General features: G+C 47.0%; 1 protein-coding gene across 2 annotated transcripts in view; it reads right to left on the bottom strand.

Moving 5' to 3' along the window:
- The window catches only part of LOC135811948 (serine-rich adhesin for platelets-like), a 186851-nt gene that overhangs the window by 13242 nt on the left and 151414 nt on the right, over positions 1-22195 (bottom strand). For both annotated transcript variants that reach the window (XM_065325225.1, XM_065325227.1), the window contains 3 exons: positions 15276-15446; positions 13275-13391; positions 8659-8997 (listed from right to left, as the gene is read on the bottom strand). In XM_065325225.1, the coding sequence (XP_065181297.1) occupies positions 8659-8997; positions 13275-13391; positions 15276-15446 (627 nt within the window). The remainder of the gene's footprint in view (positions 1-8658; positions 8998-13274; positions 13392-15275; positions 15447-22195) is intronic.

Raw genomic sequence — 22195 nt, forward strand, 5'->3', positions numbered from 1 at the left:
TAAATCAATACAAAAACAAGCAATGAACACAGAGTAATAAAAGGGGAAAAAACCAAATAGCATTATATTAAGTTGAGGCCAAAGGCAGCACCCTACTCCGCCTGGCGGCACTGGGCCAGAAATGAGTTCGGCTGTCGCCTCTTGCCGTACGAACCGCGGCAACCGCGGAAGCAGGTGACTGCCCACCGCAGCAAGCAGAAAGACAAACGGGTGCGTAGTATGCCCATTACTAGTGGGTACTTCAGTTCAGTATGGCGCTCAACAAACAGGGAGGCCAATGATTTCAGGAATTGAGTAGTTTCTGGGCCACTAAAGCCGTACGTCGAGAACACAAGTGGCGTGAAGGAGCCGCGCTCCACGTTAACCACACATCATCATCATCATCATCATCATCATCATCATCATCATCATCATCATCATCATCATCATCATCATCATCATCGATCAGTGGAGAACGGTTGGCAATTCTGAGGCTCTTGGTTTGCTTGGTTGACTTGGTTGCTGGAGAGGAACTGAGAAGCTTGACTTGGCTGGCGCTGCTGTCTGTTGCTGTTCGGTAGAGTGGTCATCACATTTTATCCTTTGGAGGCACCCAATGGCCACCCAATGGCCAGTGTTAGACCAGTGAGGAGAGGAGTGTGACTGCCTTGCTGCTGGAGGCAGTTTCTGACTCGATTGGTGACTCTGGTCGTACAGTCCTGATGCAGTCGTCACCTCAGTCATCCTCACACCTCCTATCCCTGCCAGTTCTGTCGCGATGCCGTGCTGCAACTGCCAGATTGGTCGCAAATGTGTTAGATGCAGATGTGTTCGTGCGAAGAAGCGCTGTGTGGACTGCTACCCTGGTAGAGCTACCCCTAGCCTTTGTCACAACCAAACTGAATCCATCGCCTCGCAGCCTGCTGGCGCTGTTGGCGCTGGTATTGTGGTCAGTGGTGGTGGAGGATGTTCAGCCAGCCAGCCATCTCAGCGAAACATATCACCGGAGGATAGCTCTGATGAATCCACTGCATCTGCAGATGAGGGTTGTGGCAGTGGCAGGCGCGATGTCGACTCCTGGCTGCGTGTAGATCACCCACTTGGGATTCATCCCAGCTCTGATTCCTCGCCATTCTCCCCAAGTGACATAGTCGAGTGCGGTCTAGCCAGCGCGGTGCCATGTTGTCGCTGCCAAGCAGGGGGTACGTGCATACGATGCGCTTGTGTCAGGGCTGGCAGAGTTTGTAGTAACTGCTATCCTGGGAGGGGTCGACTTGGCACCTGTCGTAATGTTGCTTCGGTGCCTGGGGTCCCGAGCTCTCAGCCCCAGATTATTCAGAGTGGCACCTCTGCTGCAACTGCATTGATTCCGACAGCATCTCAGGTTGACTTGCTTACCAGTTTGGAGGAATCTGACTCTGGTGCGCCACTGATGAGTGTGGATTCGGGCGCTGGGGGTACTGTACAACAGGCAGTGCATGGGGAGGATGACTCACGGTCCACTCTTATCTCATTCCAACCCCAGCTATGCCCATCTACGGGGAATATCGATTTGCAGGCTACGGGTTCTGGTCATGCGGATGTGGATCCATTTTCGCAGGTGCTTGGCTCGAGCCAGCCGGATGCTGCCTCTCCAGTTCCCACCACCCCTCGGGTCTCCATGCCTTTTGACATGGCTGACATCTATCAGGAGGTGGCGAGTTGGGAAAAGAACCTCTTCCGGGCTCCGACCGGCAGTGTTGGCAAAGAGTTTGTTCGGACACTCACGTCAGAACTTCAAAAGTTCAATTCGTCCCGAGGAGCGGAAGCCACTGCTCTATATCGTTTCTTCCTGCTTCCAGCGTTGGTGCTCCAGCGAGTAGGTCGGAATTGCCCTGCCGCAGAGTGCTCTGACCACACTCGTCGCAGACTAAATTTATGGATCCAGGGTTCCTATATGGAGCTAGTGCAGGAGGGTCGAACTATTCAGCATATGCTCAAGACATCGCAGAATCGGAGATCCAGGCGTGGCGAAGACCCTGCTCATGAGTTTGGCCACTTGATGGAACAGGGCCGAGTTCACTGCGCACTGAGAATGCTGGATAATGCAACCAAGCCCAAGTGTGATAAATCGGTCTTGGGCATGGACGACATCATTTCTGATTCTCATCAATCCCAGTCAGTCCGTGAAATTCTCGTCGGGAAGCATCCGGGGTCGGCACCGGCAGCGCCGGACATCCTGCTTCAGGAGGAGGCGGGCAATGTCAGCAGTATCTACTTCGCCAGCGTCAATGGAGAGTTGATCAAACGCACTGCCCTTTCTCTGCATGGTTCTGCGGGTCCTTCCGGCCTGGACGCGGATGCTTGGCGGCGGCTATGCACATGTTACAAAGGTGCATCTACTGATCTGCGTGAGGCAGTGGCGTGCTTCACACGCTTGATCTGTACCGACTCAGTCCCCTCCGGCTCACTCACACCGTACACAGCTTGCAGACTCATTGCCCTCAACAAGAACCCTGGCGTTCGGCCAATAGGGGTATGTGAAGTGTTTCGTAGACTGTGCTCCAAGGCGGCATTGTTTCTGATGAAACCCGACATTATGCAAGCCTGCGGACCAGTTCAGGCCTGCACGGGCATCCCGGCTGGGGTGGAGGCTATGGTGCACTCAATGACGGCTGCCTTTGCTTCGGAAAAGGCTGAGGCAGTGTTGCTAGTCGATGCTCGCAATGCCTTCAATAGCTTGAATCGCCGCGCTGCATTGCACAATATTGCTCGAGTATGCCCCCCGCTAGCACAAATAACATTGAATACTTACCAAGACCCTGCATCCCTCTTTGTGCGTGGTGGCCAGTCCTTATTGTCACAGGAGGGCACAACCCAGGGTGACCCTCTTGCGATGGCCATTTATGCCACGGCTCTCACCCCTCTCGTCAAGTCAGTCGGAACCAATGTTGCAGATGTGTGCCAGGGATGGTTTGCAGATGACTCGGCAGCTGCCGGAGGGCTCTCCCCATTGCGAAAGTGGTACAACCTCCTTAAGGAAGAGGGCCAAAAGTACGGCTACAACATCAACGAAACAAAAACGCAACTACTCGTCAAGCCTGGCTTTGAGTCCTTGGCTGCCGAGACTTTTGGTGACACAACTATCCACGTCAAGTCTCGTGGCGTACAGTATCTGGGCGCTGCTATCGGGACTGAGGCATTCCTCGGAGAATTCAAAGAGACAAAAGTAGAAGAGTGGGCGAAACATACAGAGATTTTAGCAAATTATGCCGCATCAGAGCCGCATGCAGCATACTCTGCGTTGACCCATGGCTTAGTCAACAGATGGAACTATGTGTTTCGAACTATGGCTGTTTCTGCGGAGGACTTGGCGCCGTTGGAGCGGGAGCTTCACTCCTCACTTCTACCGGAGCTCGTGGGACAACCGAGCGTGCCTCTGAAAGACATTGATATTCTAAAGCTCCCGACACGGGATGGTGGGATGGCCCTTCCGGACCTCACGACTCGACCACGGTTTGAGCACCAGGGCTCCAAGCAAGTGTCCGGACCTATGGTGAAGGAGGTTCTGGGCGATTTCGCTAAGGATAGCGATCCAATTTCTCTCGCTGGAGATGTGCCGGCTTCTGCAGATACTGCTGACCGTGGTGGAGCGTCTCCCACTCCCACGATGACGGCAACGGAGGTGCAGCCGCGGGAGGTCGCTGGCAACTCAAACCCTGGACCGGATGTGGCTGCTGATGTTGCTGGTGCTGGTACCCCCTTTCAGAGGATGATCGATGAAATGCGTCACAAAAAGCGTGTCGTCCACACCGAAAACCGGGAGCGCGCAAAGGCAGCCAGGAACAAAATAGTGGACACGAGCGATGAGATGACGAAGCGACGAATAGAAGAACACACGGAGAAAGGATCATCCTCATGGCTGAGCGTGCTGCCCCTGGCGGAGCATGGCTTTCGTCTCACCAAGCGTGACTTCCGGGATGCTCTGGCATTGAGATATGCATGGCCGCTAGCCAATACACCAGCAACCTGTGTGTGTGGTGAGCTGTTCTCAGTTGAGCATCAGCTATGTTGCGCCAGGGGCGGCTTCCCGACACTTCGTCATAACGAGATACGTGACCTGCTGGCGAGGGAATTGACTGAAGTCTGCACTGCCGTTTCGACAGAACCAGCGCTGCAACCTCTTTCTGGTGAGAGGTTTCCTCTTCGGTCAACGAACCGCCGAGAGGATGCGCGCCTGGACATAGCCGCTCGAGGGTTTTGGACCCGTGGGGAGGAAGCTTTTTTTGATGTAAGGGTATTTTGCCCAGATGCTCCTTCCTACGGGTCCAGAACCCTTCCTGCATTGTACCAGCAGCACGAGCGGCGTAAGTGGAACGAATATGGGCCAAGAGTCACAAATGTAGAAAGAGCCGCTTTCACACCTCTCGTGTTCTCTGTGCATGGTGGTTGTGGGAGGCTGTGCAATGTGTTCCTCAAGAGACTGTGCCAGATGCAGGCCGAGTCATCGGGATCTCACTATTCCCAGGTCATTGGTTTACTCCGCTGTCGGCTGTCTTTTGCTTTGCTGCGTGCTGCTGTGTTGTGCATACGTGGGGCTCGGTCACGGTACCACCATCCGGCGAGATGTTTTCATGATGTCTCGATTGCCGTGGCCGAGTCAGGTCTAGTTTGTTAAGTATCGTGCTGTGTCCTGACTGTGCATGTGGGATTGGTATGGCGCTTACCCTTTTGTTGCTGTTTTGTTGCTTTCATGCCTTTAAGCATGTAATTGTGTTCAATTGTTGTATTTCATGGAAAAACGATCTTTGCGTTGGATTCATTTAAACTATTATTTGTGTAGGGTTCCACTCCTTCATCTTGGGAAATTGTGTTTTGTTTGCCCAAAGAAGTGGCTTCATCATCATCATCCTCATCATCATTACCACCTTCACCTGTCAAGCTCAACTCTCCTAGTACATGTAACAGATCACCTGGGTTTTCATCATTGCTGTACACTCCGCTTCTATACTCCTCTTCCCGCAACTGTCATGCAACTTGTACTTTCATCATTTACATCAGTCACGGATTACATTGATAATTGTGGCAAGATATCGTTCAAAAAACTTTCAATTGTTGCTAAGATTGTGATATGAGTGCCCACCTAGTATATTTCATTACTGGTTAGTGCGTATTATGTGACCCTGTTCTATGCAAGCAAAAAGAAAATGTTGTAGCACTCACACTTTTCAAATAATACGCACTCACCAGGTTTGTCCACACGCACTCACAGCTGCCACATTCATCTACTGCTACCAGTCTCAGATACACTGCAAAGGTTCACACTACACGCGTTATGCATAACCGCAAGCTGTGCTGCATTCTCACGCTTCTTTTCATATTACTCTAGCTATATAACTGGTTGTTTTAGTGATTCTTACTATGTGACGATATTCCACTGATGATAGTCACACGAAAACCTTCTGGACTTGTTTCATTGTAATTGTTTTATACATGGTTACGAGTGCACAATTGATATTTTTCTATTTTTGCTATTCTGCTAAAGTTTTCAGTTTTCTAGTATGCTCAACAAAGTAACAAGTTAAGGCCGATTCACAATACAACTTTCTGAGACGCGACACGCGATTTGCGACAGTTGCGACAAGAAACTGCCTGTCCCGAGCTGTCGCAAGCCGTCGCAATGCACCTGTCGCAGAAGTTGAAGAAAGTTCAACTTTTGCGACATGCGACACGCGACATACACAAATGGAGTACAGTTGCGACCCTGGGTGCACGTGCAGTGCACGTGCATAGTACTACTTGTGTGCATGAGGCCGTCGCAAACATGAAGAATATTGTGAACCGTGTGTCGCTGCCGCAGCTCGTCGCATATGTCGCAAGTCGCATGTCGCATCGCAGAAAGTTGTATTGTGAATCGGCCTTTAGTTTCAAATTCCAAATAATTTCTCGATCGACGCATTCTCTGTGTATACTCAAATGTGGCCGGTTCTCCACGGGACCGAAGTGGATCGACAGCGACATGTCTCACCTTGACGAAGAATCAGATCATACTCCTCTCAGCAACATATGAGCGACTTCAAGCACCTAAAAATATATCGATATATTGGTCCTTCATCCTCAAAAAGGTAAATATTAGTTTACTCTCATCATCAGTGGATAATTAGATGACATGGAGGAGTTTCTACGCATCTTTTGTACGTCGTTTTCGAGCAGTGAAATGTTCCAGAGTACGGAACTTGTGTGTTTGCCGTCATTGCCAAGGTTACGATCGCAAACACGCCACCTTCCCGCGCTATGCTTTGTTATTTTGAACATTGTTACCGAAATTAAAACCTCCCGCGGAAAATCGATGTTTCTCGTATCAAATTTGGGTGCGAAAAATCTATCTGCACCCGATGACGCAAAATCTCCATACGAACCATGATTCATATGAAAGCCAGTCCGCACGGATTCTCTGTGCCAAAAAATCGTATGGAGCACGCCTCGAAAAATCCGTAGCGCCCTTACAGATTTTAGCACGGAAAATCGTACCCCGGAACCTCTCTAATATGGAACTAAAGTGACCTTTGCTGTTCCTGAGGGAGAGACCGAATGTACTGTTCAAAGGAGGAGTCAAAAGGCGGAGTCAACTGAACAATGGAGTAACAAGGAAAAACAGAGAGAATCAACAAGGAATATGACGATGAACTGGATGATGAGATGGACAGGAGGTGATACGGACGGTCATGATGAGATTGGCGACGACGGCAGCGTCGGGACGGAGGAGCTGGATGAAGATGGTGATAATCAGAAGTCTGTGTTTCACCGTACTTTGTCGCGCACGATATGCTCGACAATTTCGGGTGCTTGAAGCTGTGTGTATTCGTCTGTATAAGTCAGTTCTGTGTAGGCATAAGAAGCATGTAGTAGCACTCAAGTTATTATTCGTAAGTTCACACATTGCTTATTTTTGTGTTAACGTATATGGCTCATAACTATTATCTCAAGTCGTTGTTCACGCTCCTTTTTTTGAGGCTTTTTTGTATAATTGTATCACTCCAAAAATCATTTTTTCCTCTGCTGTACACTATTATTCTTCAGTCACGAAAATCCACTGATGAGAGTGACAAGAAAATCGATTTTGATTAAACCTCTTTTAGACTTCTTTGCTGTGTGGCATGACCGCGGAACTAATAATATTCATTGCAATCATTAAAATATTGTCTCCTCGTCGCTTATTTATAATAATTATTAGGGCTGAAACGATTATACCGAATAATCGAGTACTCGTTTGATAACTCTAACGATCAATCAATCGTTTAGATTACCGATTACGATTATTTTGCGTTTTTTAAATTTGTGTCCAGAAAGTACTGTAAACCCTCGTTTTGTGAAGTTTGAATCAGTTTCCGCTGGGAGTATGCAGTTGCCAGGGGTATGGTTCATGTTCTGAGGTTAAATTGACTTCAAAACTGCCATGTTTCGGATCTACCCTTTCACTAATGCAGATTGGTTGGTATTATGAAGGCATAGTTTGTGGAAACAGAGTAATGTTTGCACAGAATTATGACTCTGATTATAATCGAGTACTCGATCGTTAAGCTAAAGAGTAATCGATACGTGAAAATCCACGATCGTTTCAGCCCTAATAATTATTAATTATACAAAAGAGAAAGACCAAGGAACTACAAGTTACGCTATGCTGTCCACTAACACCACCAGTTACTAAACAATCAGCTCATGCGATATCATTGCACGACACTGACCGACAGTACTGACGTTCTACAACTAACTGGCTAACAGCTCTAGCACATCTTGGATGCACACTCCAACAGCCTCATAGCCAGCAATCGCATGTCATCACGTACATTCAAAATCAACATAATTTTGCTATAAATCGACCTTTTTTTCAGCATCACTTTTCAACGAGGACGACGCAAAGTCGACCGAACGAAGCCCAGAGGAAGTAAATCACCCCCTCCATTTCACCATCACGATACTGACATAGATACGAGACGAAACAACTAAAAAAGGCACAAGAAAACGGTACGGCCATCTTCGCGCTGACTTTGGTCTGAGAATTTCTATCACGATCAAAATTGTACGAGGAGCACTCAAAATAAGCTACCGTAGTTCCAACTTGGAAGGTTCTAAGTTATAGAAATAACCTAACATAACTTGGCTCTCCATCTGAGTACAATTATTAATGAATTATTATCCATTATTCTCATTTAAGTGTCTTACTGTCAGTTGTAGTACTCCCAGTACTGTAAAGAGGATAGTTTTAGCGGATAACAAATTTATCCATTTCTGAATCAGAATCAATTAGCGATGAAATATAATATTTTAGAGGTGCGAGTTTCAGGGTTAAAACAATGTACATTACTGATACTGTACTGGGCATGCAACTTTAGCAAAAAAATCAAAAATAGCCGTTTTAGTTTAGTATTAGTTATTAGTTTTATTGACAGTAATCAATCAAATTGGACTGGTGTTTTCCCAACATCGGGCACATGCGCCATTGGGTCCTTGGAGTCCTAAGGGTGCAGCTGCAAGAACTGGTGTGCCAATAAGTGGATTTGGAGAATGAAATTGGGTATTGCAAGCAAAGTGAAGTGAAAAAAGAAAATCAGTGAAACGAAGTGTGAGATCCAGCATCACAATTACCCCGTCACAATCTTGTATCAACTGGAAAAGGGGAGTTATTAATTTATTACTTACATGTGCTGTTGAAAGTTGTCGTGCTCCCAGTACTCATAACTGAGTCGGATTGGACGGGGGTTTCCCCAATATCAGGCACAGATGACGTTGGGTCTGCACCACCATCTGATAATAGGGCTACAATGCTTGTTGCGGATTGGTTCAAAGCTGGGGCTAACGTGCTTGTTGTGGATTGGTTCAACGTGCTTGTTGCGGATTGGTTCAAATCTGGGGCTAACATGCTTGTTGCGGATTGGTTCAACGTGCTTGTTGCGGATTGGTTCAAAGTTGGGGCTAACGTGCTTGTTGCGGATTCGTTCAAAGCTGGGGCTAAATTGCTTTCTTCAAGCGTAGATGCGTCTATAAGTGAATTTAGGAAATGAAATTGTGCATTCCAAGTAAAGTGAAGTGAAAAAAACTGACATTGCGGCCAAACCAAGTTCGTCGGAAATTAGCTTTGAAATGGTTATGGGTTTTCACCTATCGATTACTCGTTAGCTTAGACATGGATTAATCAATTTTAATAGTTAACAAATAGTGTGTGACATTGCAGGCAAACCATGGGTGTCCAAACTAGGATTAAAACGACCATGGGTTTTCAACTATCGATTACTCTTTAGCTTAACGATGGATTAATCAATTTTAACTGTTAACAATTAGTGCCTGGATTGTGTACAAGATTTTCTCTTATTCCACAAGTTATGTCTTCATAAAACCAAAAAAATCTGCATTTGTCAAAGAGTAGCTCGAAACATGGCAGTTTTGAAGTCAATTGAATTTCCAGAACATGAACCATACCCCTGGCAACTGCATGTTCATAGCGGAAGCTGAAACTGATTCAAAGTTCACAAAAAGCGGGTTATTCAGTACTTCTTGGACTCAAAATCCCTAACGAGTAGTCAAGTACTTTATCCGCATCAGGGAGTAGTAAAATACAGGGAGGTGACACGCCACTAATCGTGATTTTTGATGGGTGCCTCGCACTTGGTTTTTTTTCTTTCGCAAAAAAAGATGATCTGCTGAATCAATCTTGAGTATTTGTCGAAGAACTAATTCCTTGAAAAGGTCTATCCCTCTCATGGAACAGCATTTGTTTTGCTCTTGTGATACATCTGTGTCATCTTCATATGGAAAGGTACCACCCTTCCGAAATTCGTTCCGATCGACAGCATGGAGCAATAGAACGAAGGTGATTTCCTTGAGAACAATACGTGTACGATTGGAGATGAAAAGCGAGGGCACCGATTTCGAAGTCGAAAAAATCTCTAGGACACCACACGATCGGCAGTAATTTCTCCTCAGTTGTGATCAACCAGTACTTCTCTACCTTCTTTGTGACGATGAGCATTTCATATTATGGTATGCTAGAGATTCGGGAGTTCACTTTTCGGAATGAAATGTTCCTAAGTTTGTCAAGGATTTAAATGTGGGCTACGTCGTCGTAAACAGCTTGTATCGAAACAGGAAAAATCTAAGGCACGCAGGGATATCTCCCAAAGTGATACCACTCTTGCTGGACTTCTATCCTGACAAATTTGTAGTTTGGTCGACTACCAAACTTTGTGAAGGCAGACAATTGTTGGAAATTCTCAGCGCTGTGTTTCTACGGGCTGCAGTAGGAGTCTCTTTGGAGGTAGATATTTTACTACTCCCTGATCGAGAGAATCCTGATCCGCGCGCATGTCTACACACTTCGGTACCCATAGTACCAAGAGTACATGACCCCCCAGAGTGTGCAACTCCCACATACCCTGCTGTCCCGACAGAATTTCAAGTTGATGTCATTATTTATGACGCAATGCTCCTTGCACCAGTGATTTCAGGGGCGTAGCAGCCGCTCCGGCCGGTCCGGCTTTGGCCGGACCACTTTTTCGCCCGACCACGTTTTTTTGAAGGCCCTGCAAGGCTGCATGGCCTACACCAGGGAGTCGTAGGGGGTCGTACAACTTACTGGCTTGCACCAGGGAGCCCTACGCGTCCCTACCGTCGAATGTGAACTAGCAAAGTCCACGACGGCGCCGAACGCCGTCGATCGTTGAACATCGCAACGGTCTTCCGGTCACGTTTTGTACTATATTGTACAAATCGTACAGATCGCTTCAGAACGGGGAGCTGGCTGTTACGTCCCGTACCGTCGGCCTTACGTCGAATGTGAAGTAGGCTTCACACATGCGAGTGTACGTGCATGTAGGGCTACCGGTATGGCCTACGACCATGTACACTGTGTGATGCGCATCCCCGGACGCTTTTCGCCTTCGCTGATCCGCTGCTTTTTGTGTTCCACTTTTTCCAAAGAATTCTCGTAGTTGTGTGTCTTTTTCCTCTCTGATTGCTGCTTGTGTGGACACCATGGAGGCTCATCAGCCTCGGAACTTTGTCACATATTATTATTTCTTGCCTGCATTTCTTTTCCTCGCTAGTTTTGCTGAGAGTTTTTGTACACCTATTCAATTGTGGATGAGATAACAGGCTTTGAATGCTGTCCATAGTTGTTTTCTTGGAAGTAGTAAAACAATGCCAAAAGTGCCAAGAATGCAGGATTTTGCACCCTAATGTCAAAATTTTTCCCCCCGACCTCCTGGCCGGACCACCGCCAACGGCGGTGCTACGCGACTGGATTTACAACATGTGTACGGGTGTCAACGCATCATACGTTTTTCTTTGCTATAATTTGTACAGGATTGATCGGCTTTGGTCAACCACAGGTGCCGGATTCGTCTGATAATCCGTGTACAGTGCGCATTGCATCATCAAAATGACGTCATCTTGAAATTCTGTCGGGACAGCACCCATAGTGGAGTTGCACACTCTGGGGGGTTATGTACTCTTGATAGTACCCCAATCTCACCCGCCGGGTGAAAACGGTGCTGAGGCAATCGTCCAACTGGCCGTACATGCTCCTGTCACCTCCCTGTACTTTACTACTCCCTTATCCGCATCATTAAAATTGTCGCTTCCAAGAGCGATTTTTCAAATTTATTTTGTCCACTCAAAGGGCAAAGAAATCAGCTAGAAATTGAGGCAGAGCATTGTCGACGGACCAAGCGTTCGTTTGTGGCCTTCCGCTTCGCTGCACTTAGCAGCTAAGGTCGACGTTTTCATCAGAGTTTGAGGCAGACCATTCAGCACTCAACCATAAGCTGAACAAGACATGCCTTCAAATTCATGTCAAGAAACTTCGTTTTCAAGCCATCCATGCCTCCAGGTGGCAGTCGATGACGGCAAAGTAGCATTTTTTTTACAAGTACGCTGTAACGCCCTTCTACCGGGATAGGGTAAGCAGTTCCGCACCTTCTTTCCTTGGCAGGCACTTCACTGATTTTGTTGGTATTTTCAGACCTGCTACCTGCGCCACACGTAGAGCATTAATGTTTAGGAATTTGAACACTTTGTTTTTGCCATCGTTAACTTCAGTATTTAATATTCAGGAGAGATACCAGGATTCTTGTACCTGAGCTTCCAGTCGATAAATGCCCACGCGAATGCTGTGCGAAGGCACAAACTCCAGAAAAACGATACTCGCTTTGGGGTGGAATAGTGCGCAGCACGATGAATTTGTTTGGTGCGGAAGAGAGCTCCGACAAAATCCAAGATTACCACGGCTTCAGTAGCAAGTAAACATTGAGCAGGAAGGGTCGCACCAATGTTCGAACACAGAAAACAGCGATTCTGACAGTCGGACTAAGACGATCAAGTCACAAATATTGCAATGTGCGAAGCGACAATTTTAATGACGCAGAGGAAGTACATGTATAACATAAGACTTAGATGATTTGTTTCACTAAACCTTGCTTGTCTTGCCTGATTTTTCAATTTGGTGGCATGAGAAACGGAGAAGCGACATGCCTTTTGACACAAGGGTGGCAGGTGTGTGCTGGACATCGATTCACATGTTATCCCCCAGTTACATTTTTCGGAAACCATGTGCCTTAGGGAACACAGATGAAGAGCATGATGACCACATTGTGGCTGTGTGAATGGTAGCTTATCGCATGCATGTACCACACTGCACAGCACCATGCTGCTCCTGAATAGAGAGACGTCTCTTTGAGCTACATTTGTGCCTTGATTTGCCACCTGGCTGACGAAATGAGCGATGGCAGATACTACAGTCCCCACGCTGAGATTGGTCAGGGTAAGGTCTGGCGAGGCCAGACAGAATGGCAGATACCTTACAATCTGAAAGATCCTGAACGATCTCCTACCGGGCCAGATGTGCAATGCCGATGTGCCGAAGATGAGACAAAATAACATTCTTCCAGCAAGGCGGGGACCACACGTAGGCCGAGGCCATGGTAAAAAGCAAAGCAAAAGCTGCTTGGGCACACGAACATCTGGCATGCGTGACACATGGCCAAGCCATCCAAGCCACCGCTTCCGCAGCCGTTAGGACAATATCAGTGGATCATTCAGGTTTCTCAACGCCGCTCCCTCGTAACGTGTTCCACCCTGCCGTTGTTTTCACGAAACACGCAGGATACTACGTGTGCAGGTTTGGTGGAAACTATCAAGTTGCCGGAATCACGCACACACATACTAGTACGCGCGAGCGTGCGGGCGCGAGCACACACACACACACACACACACACACACACACACACACACCGACACACACTATACGTAGGCTAATTGCTAACCTGTGCAATTAAATCCATCACCAGTAAATCCAGGATCACAGGTGCATAAAAAGCTTCCCAAAGTGTTGTTGCATTGTGATGATGAACCATTACACATGGTGTTACACTCATCGATATCTATAAGAGGAATAGATTAACACACATGCTGTTACACTCATCGATATCTATAAGAGGAATAGATTAACACACATGCTGTTACACTCATCGATATCTATAAGAGGAATAGATTAACACACATGCTGTTACACTCATTGATATCTATAAGAGGAATAGATTAACACACATGCTGTTACACTCATTGATATCTATAAGAGGAATAGATTAACACACATGCTGTTACACTCATTGATATCTATAAGAGGAATAGATTAACACACATGCTGTTACACTCATCGATATCTATAAGAGGAATAGATTAACACACATGGGTCAATCAACCAGGTACAAGTACAACCCCCCCCCCCCCCCCCCCCCCCGCCCACCATATCGTCTGATGTCACTACTGATGTGCTCTTATTTGCCGATGACGCTACTCTTGGGAGAGCAGCCGGAGGACCTAACCAACAACAAATGGTCCACCCCTCCAGGCCGCCACTGATGGCGTTGTGCAGTGGGCTGATTCAGTCGGAGGGTGCTTCAACCCTTCGAAGTCTTGCACCATGCAGTTCTCTCCTAGAAGTCGTGCAGAACGTGCCCACCCTACTCATCCGACTCCGCACCTGAGAATGCAGGGAGATGACGTGTCTGATGTAACGACTCACCGACACCTTGGAGTCATCTTGGACTCTAACCTCGACCATCACGACAAAGTTTCGCCAGCGAGCAGTCCTGCTGATCCACATGACCAAGCGTATCACCCCAGCCGTAGCAAGCCGCTTGTACACTGGATATGTTCGACCTGTGGTTGAATACACCTCATCCCTCTGGCAATTTCAACTCTCCAGTGCTCAGGCTACTACCCTTGAACGGCTCCAGGCAAGAGTGGCACGTGTGATCCTGCGGCAGTATGGCGTGTACCCTCCTCAAACGGAGCCGAAAGCCTCACTCTTCGCGCACCTCCAGTGGCCCAGCCTCGCATGGCGAAGACACATTCAGTGCCTTCTTGAGCTCCACCACCTTATCAATAGCCAGATGACGACCCTGGAGGACCTAGGTTACTCAGTGTCAAACAGCGCCAGGCGCCCCCAACATCTACTCCCACCTGCTAGAGCCAGCACACACACCCGTGCCACCTTTCTCTTTGTCACCACTGCCACATGGAACTCCCTCCCGGCTGCCATTCGTACTGTATCCAGCCCAAAATATTTTACCGCTCTTGTCAGCACACACTTTGCTATCACCCGTTATGAGCCCTCTGGTTTCATTCCAAGTAGAGTAGCGATGTCATAGAGCACTGTGTTTTAGTACTACCACCCCGCATCATTCTATTTCATATTTTCATTTTTCTCCTCAGCTTCTTCTTCATAAGCTGTTGATGGAGACTCCCTCGATTTAGGCTAAGGCCTGTGGAGAATCCATAAATACAAATACAAAAATACAAATACAAATACTACTTCCTCAACTATTATTCCCATTCACATCAGGCAGGAGGAGTTCAGAATAAACTGTTTTAATTTTGAGGAGTCAATACCTCACTCAGCCTCTCAATACGGCTCACTCAGCCTCCGCAGCCGGGCCCTGCCCGGCCGCCTCCATACGGCTCACTCAGCGTCCGCAGCAGGCCCTGCCCAGCTGCCATACACACATTCACACAGCTCTAAGCTGTCACTCACTCGGAGCCTGGCAAAGCAATTGACAAACCCTCCTATTCCCAGTCCAGATCCGGATCCAGCCAATCGCACATGACCAGACTGTCCTGTGAAATCAGGAAAGTCAATATAATATACATGTACATGAACTGACTTTTGACCATAATAATATTATGACTGTATGGTGCAGTGTAAAATGAATGCACAATGAAGACGTTTATTGTACAGTAAGCTAACGTCACTAAATTCTAACCTTTGCAATCTGGTTGGTGTGTAAGCGTCCCGTTCGACACACAGCTGGTATTGTGCACTGTTTTACCAGGTGAGTAGCCATTATTGCATGCAACATATCTTGACGTACCCACTGCCAACCTGGGAATGGCATTGGTTGTGGTTGTGTTGCCTACAGCTGGGCAGTGTGTGGCTGTGTGGTAAAGGAAGAGATAAAAAGAACAACGAAACCAGATCACACAGTCGTATAGCAGTTACAGAACTGAGTGCACGTTTTGTGCACATAGAATGTGCTACTGTTTTTATTTGATGCAGTTCCTTCTGGCATTAAAATAGACTGTACTCACAGACATAGACAAAATCCTAAAATTAGGCGCATAATTATGTGGGTGAAAGCAGACCATTATACGGCAGTTATGTAGCGGACGAAAGCAGGCCATTACACGGCAAATGCAGGATTCTGCAGTCAGTATGCACAAGTTATCTGTCATTGCATAGCTGCCAAGTATCACGATTTTTGGATGCACACAAAGCAACAACAGACCACCCAACTTAGTCAAAAAATCACTCAAGTCTTTCAATATACTTTTTAGGCTAAGGTCCAGGGATCGATTTACTTTGATTTGTTTTACACAGTTTTACAATTAACTAGAAACCCCCAGTATTGATTAGCAGTTTTCCTTCATTAAAAGTATGCATGTATTTTATCAGAACACTAGCAGGATTTTGTACAGAAGAGCAAAATAGCTGGCTGCAGTTGACCTGAATGTATTAACGTTTAAGAGGCCAAGTAAAAAAAAGGTTGTTGATCCTCAGAATTTCCGAAAAATCTGGGCGGACGGGAGGGTTTTATTTTTATTTAATAACTTTTTTTATATCAGCATCGACCGAACATCTTGAAATCTTAGCATGTATTACATCTATGGGGTTATGGGCGTACTACCATTGTTGGTTGTGACTGCTACCAGTCTGCCTGGGCACACTCCAAACACTTTGAACATGTGCAGATTACTCTGTGATACAATTTCCTGCCGCCATGCAATACGGGTTCATCGATCAACAACAGCTTCGGATGCGGTACACGGTGGCCGCACAGTTTCCATGAATGCAGGCGTAGATATCAGGTGGTACTACACTGTACACTGTACAGACTACAGTGCCATGTATTGTAGTTGCCAGATTTCACACAACTACACTGGAATCACACTGCACTGCATGATGTCGCTACGGTAAAAGCACGTTGACGCTGTACACGAGAGCTCGCGTACGCGCGTACTGCTAAAAAAAGTTCGCGTTTCGCTACGAGTTTTCTACCGTTGATGACGAAAATAAAAAAAATAAAAAAAATCCTGGGACGGACTGAAAAATCGGGGTGGGCGCTGACGATCAACAATCAATTATTTTCACTTGACCTAAAGGTTTTCTCTTGGGTGTGTTACATGTTCAGCGTCTATCCGACTTCGAGTTCTTCACGACACAATGTCCTTCAACAGGGCAGTTCCACGGATTCCTTCAACAAAGAAAGCTCGGGAAAGCGCTCAAGCGATCGTGACACACCGTGTAAAGCGCACAGTACTTTCGCTTTTCTCCAATTCTTTATCGGAACGAGTCGAAACTCCTGGCGCGTCCAGTTCTTTTCCCTCTTCTGGACAGTGATCAGATTCAGGAGACTAAGAACCATCTACTTCAACTGTGGATAACAGATGTGTATGTACCATAAAGTACCGTTGATCCGCCCCCTCTCTAATTCCCGCCCCCTGTCGATTTTCTCCTTGTGAAGCGACTTCGGCGTATACAACGAAATACGATGTTGAACCGACGCATGCACTGCTGTACACAATACTTGCCAATCCAGGATCAAAATGTGCACAATCCAGCGCATCGAGTCTGAACTTCTATGTTGTTGTACATCGTACTGCACTTGACAGCCTTGATCTAATTCCCGCCCCCTGCCGAAAACCCAGCTGGGAAGCGACATGGCGTGGGGGCGGATCAACGGTACTTTACGGTACATGTACATACTTTTTTATATGTTCTACTCCGAGCCAAAATTTCATGGCTTTGCAATGACCAGAAGCGCCATACCAAGCAGGTGAGTTTTGATGTGTTGCTTCACACTGCGACTTGAGTTTTACGACTTTCGAAAAATCAACTTCTTGTCGCAGGTAAACAGCGGCTCGCCTCTCGCCAATAAAGCACCGCATACCAGCCAAAGCTAATGGAAGCACACACACACGGCTTATTGTTACTCTGTACTGGCCGTCGTGGAGCGATAGCAATGACCTAGTTTTAGACCCAGAGTGAATTCGATGTGCACTCTAAAACCTGTCCGGTTTGGAGCCACCTCTGATTTGAAGCGAAAAATTGGGCAACTTGAAGGCAACGGATCAACACAAAAGAGTGGCTCAGTTCGATTGACTCTGGCCTCAGAGCAAACTTCAATATGCCAGTTTCCTTCAACAAACATTTCGAGTGAACAATCAACGCTGATGATCGGTTTGGGTCTATACACATTTGGCTGTCAAGCCGTTCCGGTATCGAACCGTCGCCTCTACCATGTTCCAGACATGCCAGTCTGCCTGATACAAGAGGAAAGTCGCTATATCCGATGTATTTTCACTGTTTTTCAGGTCTTCGGGCACCAAAATAGTGTCAGTATATTCGATCTGTCGTTTTTTTCGAGGTCGTTATACCTGATCCATAATGTACAGAAATGACTTACTAACGACTTGGGCAACGGAATTGTGTCCCTAAACTCGATTTGTCGTTATACCCAAGGTCGTTATATCCGATCTCCACTGTACTACTTATATTCTCATATGCGAGCATTGCTCTCACACCGTTTTCACACACTTCCTTTGACAGGCTGGAACGACTCCAGCGGAAAGCCGCCAGAAATTGTCTCCACCTTCCCCCTTGCCCACATTTAGAACACTCGCACCTTTTGCATTGCATCAAATGGTCAACGTTATGTTCACGCTTTAAAGTTAACCCTTTGTGGGTCTTACTCAATGTATGTGAGGGGTGGTCACGCAAACACGCGTACAAACAACGAGCCATAACTCGAGTTCTGTGAGTTGTAGGTATGGGTAAACTATATATTTTCAAAATCTGTATGCCTGGACGAGTCCAGAAAACACAAATATGACTATGTCCAGGCAAGGGTATGACCCGTGGTAGCCCTTCAAGTTGACAGAAAATACAATTGCGAACAAAAACACACAAAAATCACAGCACGAAGTGCATACCAAGTTCGTGATGGAGCTGAAGTCCTATGATAAACAATCAGGTAAGCGCTACGTCTTGGTGAAGAATATATGCTCCTAATTCCGTCCTTGAACTCCAAAACCTCGCCATCGGCGATGCACCAGCAGCAACAGTTCCACAATATCACAATTTTGGTTCGTTCACCTCAGCGCCGCTCGCGTCAGATTCACTCTCGCTCAGATGAGTACTCAGGCGCGATGTCACGCGTGCCGTGATTCTCACGGCCAGGCGAATCAGCTGATCGCACCTGACAAGTCCTTGTAAGAGTTGCTGTTGCTGTGCTTCCTCGCTGGTTGGTAAATTTGATTTCTTCATTCGGGGACGATTTATTTGAGCTAGGAGGACTCAACGGAGCTCTCTTTCTCACGACATTACACTGGAAATCCTCCAGGGACATCCAGCCTAGACTGGTGCCGTCAGTGTCCTCAGAAAGCTTTTCTGACACGGCTTCAAGAGATGCACTCCCATTCTCGAAATGCGCGCATGGCGGATGGTCGTCTTTTCCAATTTCACCAGACTTCAGTCGATCGATACCGCAAAAATTTGTATGGTAAGTATGGTTGTTTTTTACACCGTTGGAAAGCCTTGGACCTCAGCTACGAGTGGAGCACCATTTTAGTTGTCTCCTAGCAACAAAACTCAAAGAAAATGCGATTTTCCTGTAAGGGTCACATACGACCCTTACGCTTATGTGAGACCCATAAAGGGTTAAACATATGAGCCCCGGCCAGCGAAAACCAGCACTTGTGTACTTGATATCAGTCATCAAAATGTGACGTCAAAGTTTGGGACGCGCAGTGAGCTGGCTTTTGAAGATTCTTTTTCGATCGAGTGGGTGTCTTTGTTGTCAAAGGAGTTTCAAGTGTCTTCAAATGTCTCTGGTCAATTGATTTTAGCGCTAAGTGAGAGCTCGTCACACGGAGGTTGAGTTTAGACACAGCGATGGCGACAGGTGTCGCGACAAGGACTTAGGTCCAGAGTTATCAGCGTGAGACTCCCTGTACGAAGCGGCGCTGAAAGTTAGTTCGCGATCGGAATTATTTCTTTGGTGGCGATCTCGCTGAGTTTGTCCAGAAGTGGCGAGTTTCATATGCATAGCAACGAAGAGCCCTCATAAAATCGACACTGGATACTGGTGGCGACGATAGTCAGTGCTGAAGTAATAGCGACTGCGAGGAGAAGCTGACTGTCGACCCGCTGAGCGATCCGTATTTCTACATCGACAACAATGATGTTGCAGACACTGATGGAGGGCTTCTCACGGCGCAAAATAGAGCGTAGTATTCTCAGTACTCTACCTTGCCAGACGACGCCAAGCTGGCTGCTGCCTGTGCTGAGAAAGGGATCCCTAAAAACTCAAACCGGCTGAACACTTTGGGGCAACATGTTCACGTGCTACAAAACGCGAGCATTCGCTCATATCATTGAAATACAATATTATTATGCTGAAATCATGGTCTGAGTGAAAGTGTGCAAGGGAGTGGATGTCAGTGGTATTGGTCAGTACATCTATCAGCATGGCAAGCTTTGGGACAACGCCCAAACTGCCAGCGCAGAGGTCCTTGAACACAATTTGGAAGGCCAGCCACCAATCATCGTTTTGCACTCTGGTGTTGTAAAGAAGGTAGTGATGTATACGGAATATCGTCACCGTGACTTCTGAACTACTCATGCCTGCACAGGCTGCAGCACCAAGAGGGCAAGCCTGACTTGCATTCTATTTACTTACATGTACCTGTTCCACATCACAGTCAGAAACTGTAGGATCAACTTGCATGGAGTCACTCGGCATGGATGCTGCGCCAACTGTACTGAATCTTGACCTCTCTGACTTCAAACTCTATTTTCCATGCTTTCGCTTATCAGATTGTCACCAAACTTAATAACTTGAATGATTAATAGTGTAGAAACAGTTTCGAGGGAAAAAATAATTTTTGAAAAAATTACACATGTTCAGGTTTCTGCTGGCTGGGGCTCACATACTCTTCGCACATTCTCTGCAACACAATTATGCCCCACCACGTATACTCTCGTTGCATACCGCTCGCACGGTGTAACCCTTGGATAATTTATGTCGCTCTTTACTTGGCGATTAAGAGAGCATGTCTGAGAATACCAAAGTATGTGTGCAAGTCGATCTCTCCGATTTCGCTCAAAATTTGCAGGTAGGTTCCCTTTGGGGTGTGGATCGATTATGCAAAGCCCTTGAAAACGTTTCTGAAGGGACCCTTGAAATTTGCATACCCCTCAAAAATGGCCGAAATATCACATTATTTATGGGTCTAGAAACGAGTCACGCCACAGCGTATACGAACAAGCTATGAACAAAACTCCATCAAGCCAACATTGCCTCACCTTAGAAGAGTTCCTGGAGCAGTACCGCTTAGCCACGCTAGCATCCCAGAAGACGAGGTCCATCACCCCCTGACGCCACAAATGATCGACTTGAAAATAGCCAATTTACAAGCGCTGGCAAAACAGCCAGCTACGTCGTCAATTGGCCAGAACTATACACCGGCAGATAGTAGAACACCTCTTCTAGCGCTGAGGACATGTCCCCCATCTTCCTTTTGGGGTTTTCTTGAAATAAACTTTTTTGAATTTTTCCACTCGACCATGCTGAAATACGGCCAAAGTCATACCTGCGCAGGAAAGCTCGCCCTCCGCGACGTCTCCTCAGCATATTCTACTCCAACACTACTCCCAAGGCCGCAGAAAAATGTGTAGTGTTGACTCTGACAAGGAAAAGCAGCGGTGAGCACTTGTCACTCCAAACGACAAGCTTCTCCTTGCGCCACCAATAATTTTTTGTGCGACTGTTGATGCAAAAGTGACTGAAGGCCTGAGCGCAGTTTTTGAATTTTATTGCAAGATGCACGGTGAAATCACGTGCCTTGTGACGCAAGAATGCCAAGTCGCGTGGCCCACGGCTCACGAGATTTCAGAGTCACCTTCGTCAAGTGCGCTTGTTGCTTGCCTTGAACGCCCGTTGGTCTGGAAGTGATCACGCTTGTGTTGTTACTGCGCTCAAGAACACGCTGACCGTGTTGTAGGCCTACGAACCGGGACTTTCCCTGACCATGTAGGTCGAAGACCAGTGAAATGATGATGAAATCACATTCTTCATGACGTAAGAAATCTCTCATGCAGTTCACGCGACAAGTGCGTGCAGCCAGTGCTGCTCGCGTGCCAGTCAACACAAAGGGACCAAGCTAGCCGCTTTTGTCGAGCATCGACATGAAAACAAGGGACTTTTACTGTTGGACTATGTTCGGGATTGCAGGAGGTAAGTGTGAAAGACGAATAACTCTCCATGCTGTACGGGGCATATTTCAACGGCTTGCTGCCATTGCAACACTCCTAGGACAGTTTGTGGGGTTCTCAGCAGTTCAAGCTGGAAATGAAGCTCATCTTACCTCTGCCATCATGGTCTGTTCCGAGTAGCGTTCCAGGCACATTCGCGATCGATGGCCGCCTATCGTGATGCAGGAAGCGTTATCCTACGTCACAGAGCACGCGATTTCACTGTGCATCTTGCAATAAAATTCAAAAACTGCGCTCAGGCCTTCAGTCACTTTTGCATCAACAGTCGCACAAAAAATTATTGGTGGCGCAAGGAGAAGCTTGTCGTTTGGAGTGACAAGTGCTCACCGCTGCTTTTCCTTGTCAGAGTCA

This window comes from Sycon ciliatum, chromosome 3 (assembly GCF_964019385.1).
Source record: "Sycon ciliatum chromosome 3, ocSycCili1.1, whole genome shotgun sequence".
Taxonomy (NCBI): Eukaryota; Metazoa; Porifera; class Calcarea; order Leucosolenida; family Sycettidae; genus Sycon; species Sycon ciliatum.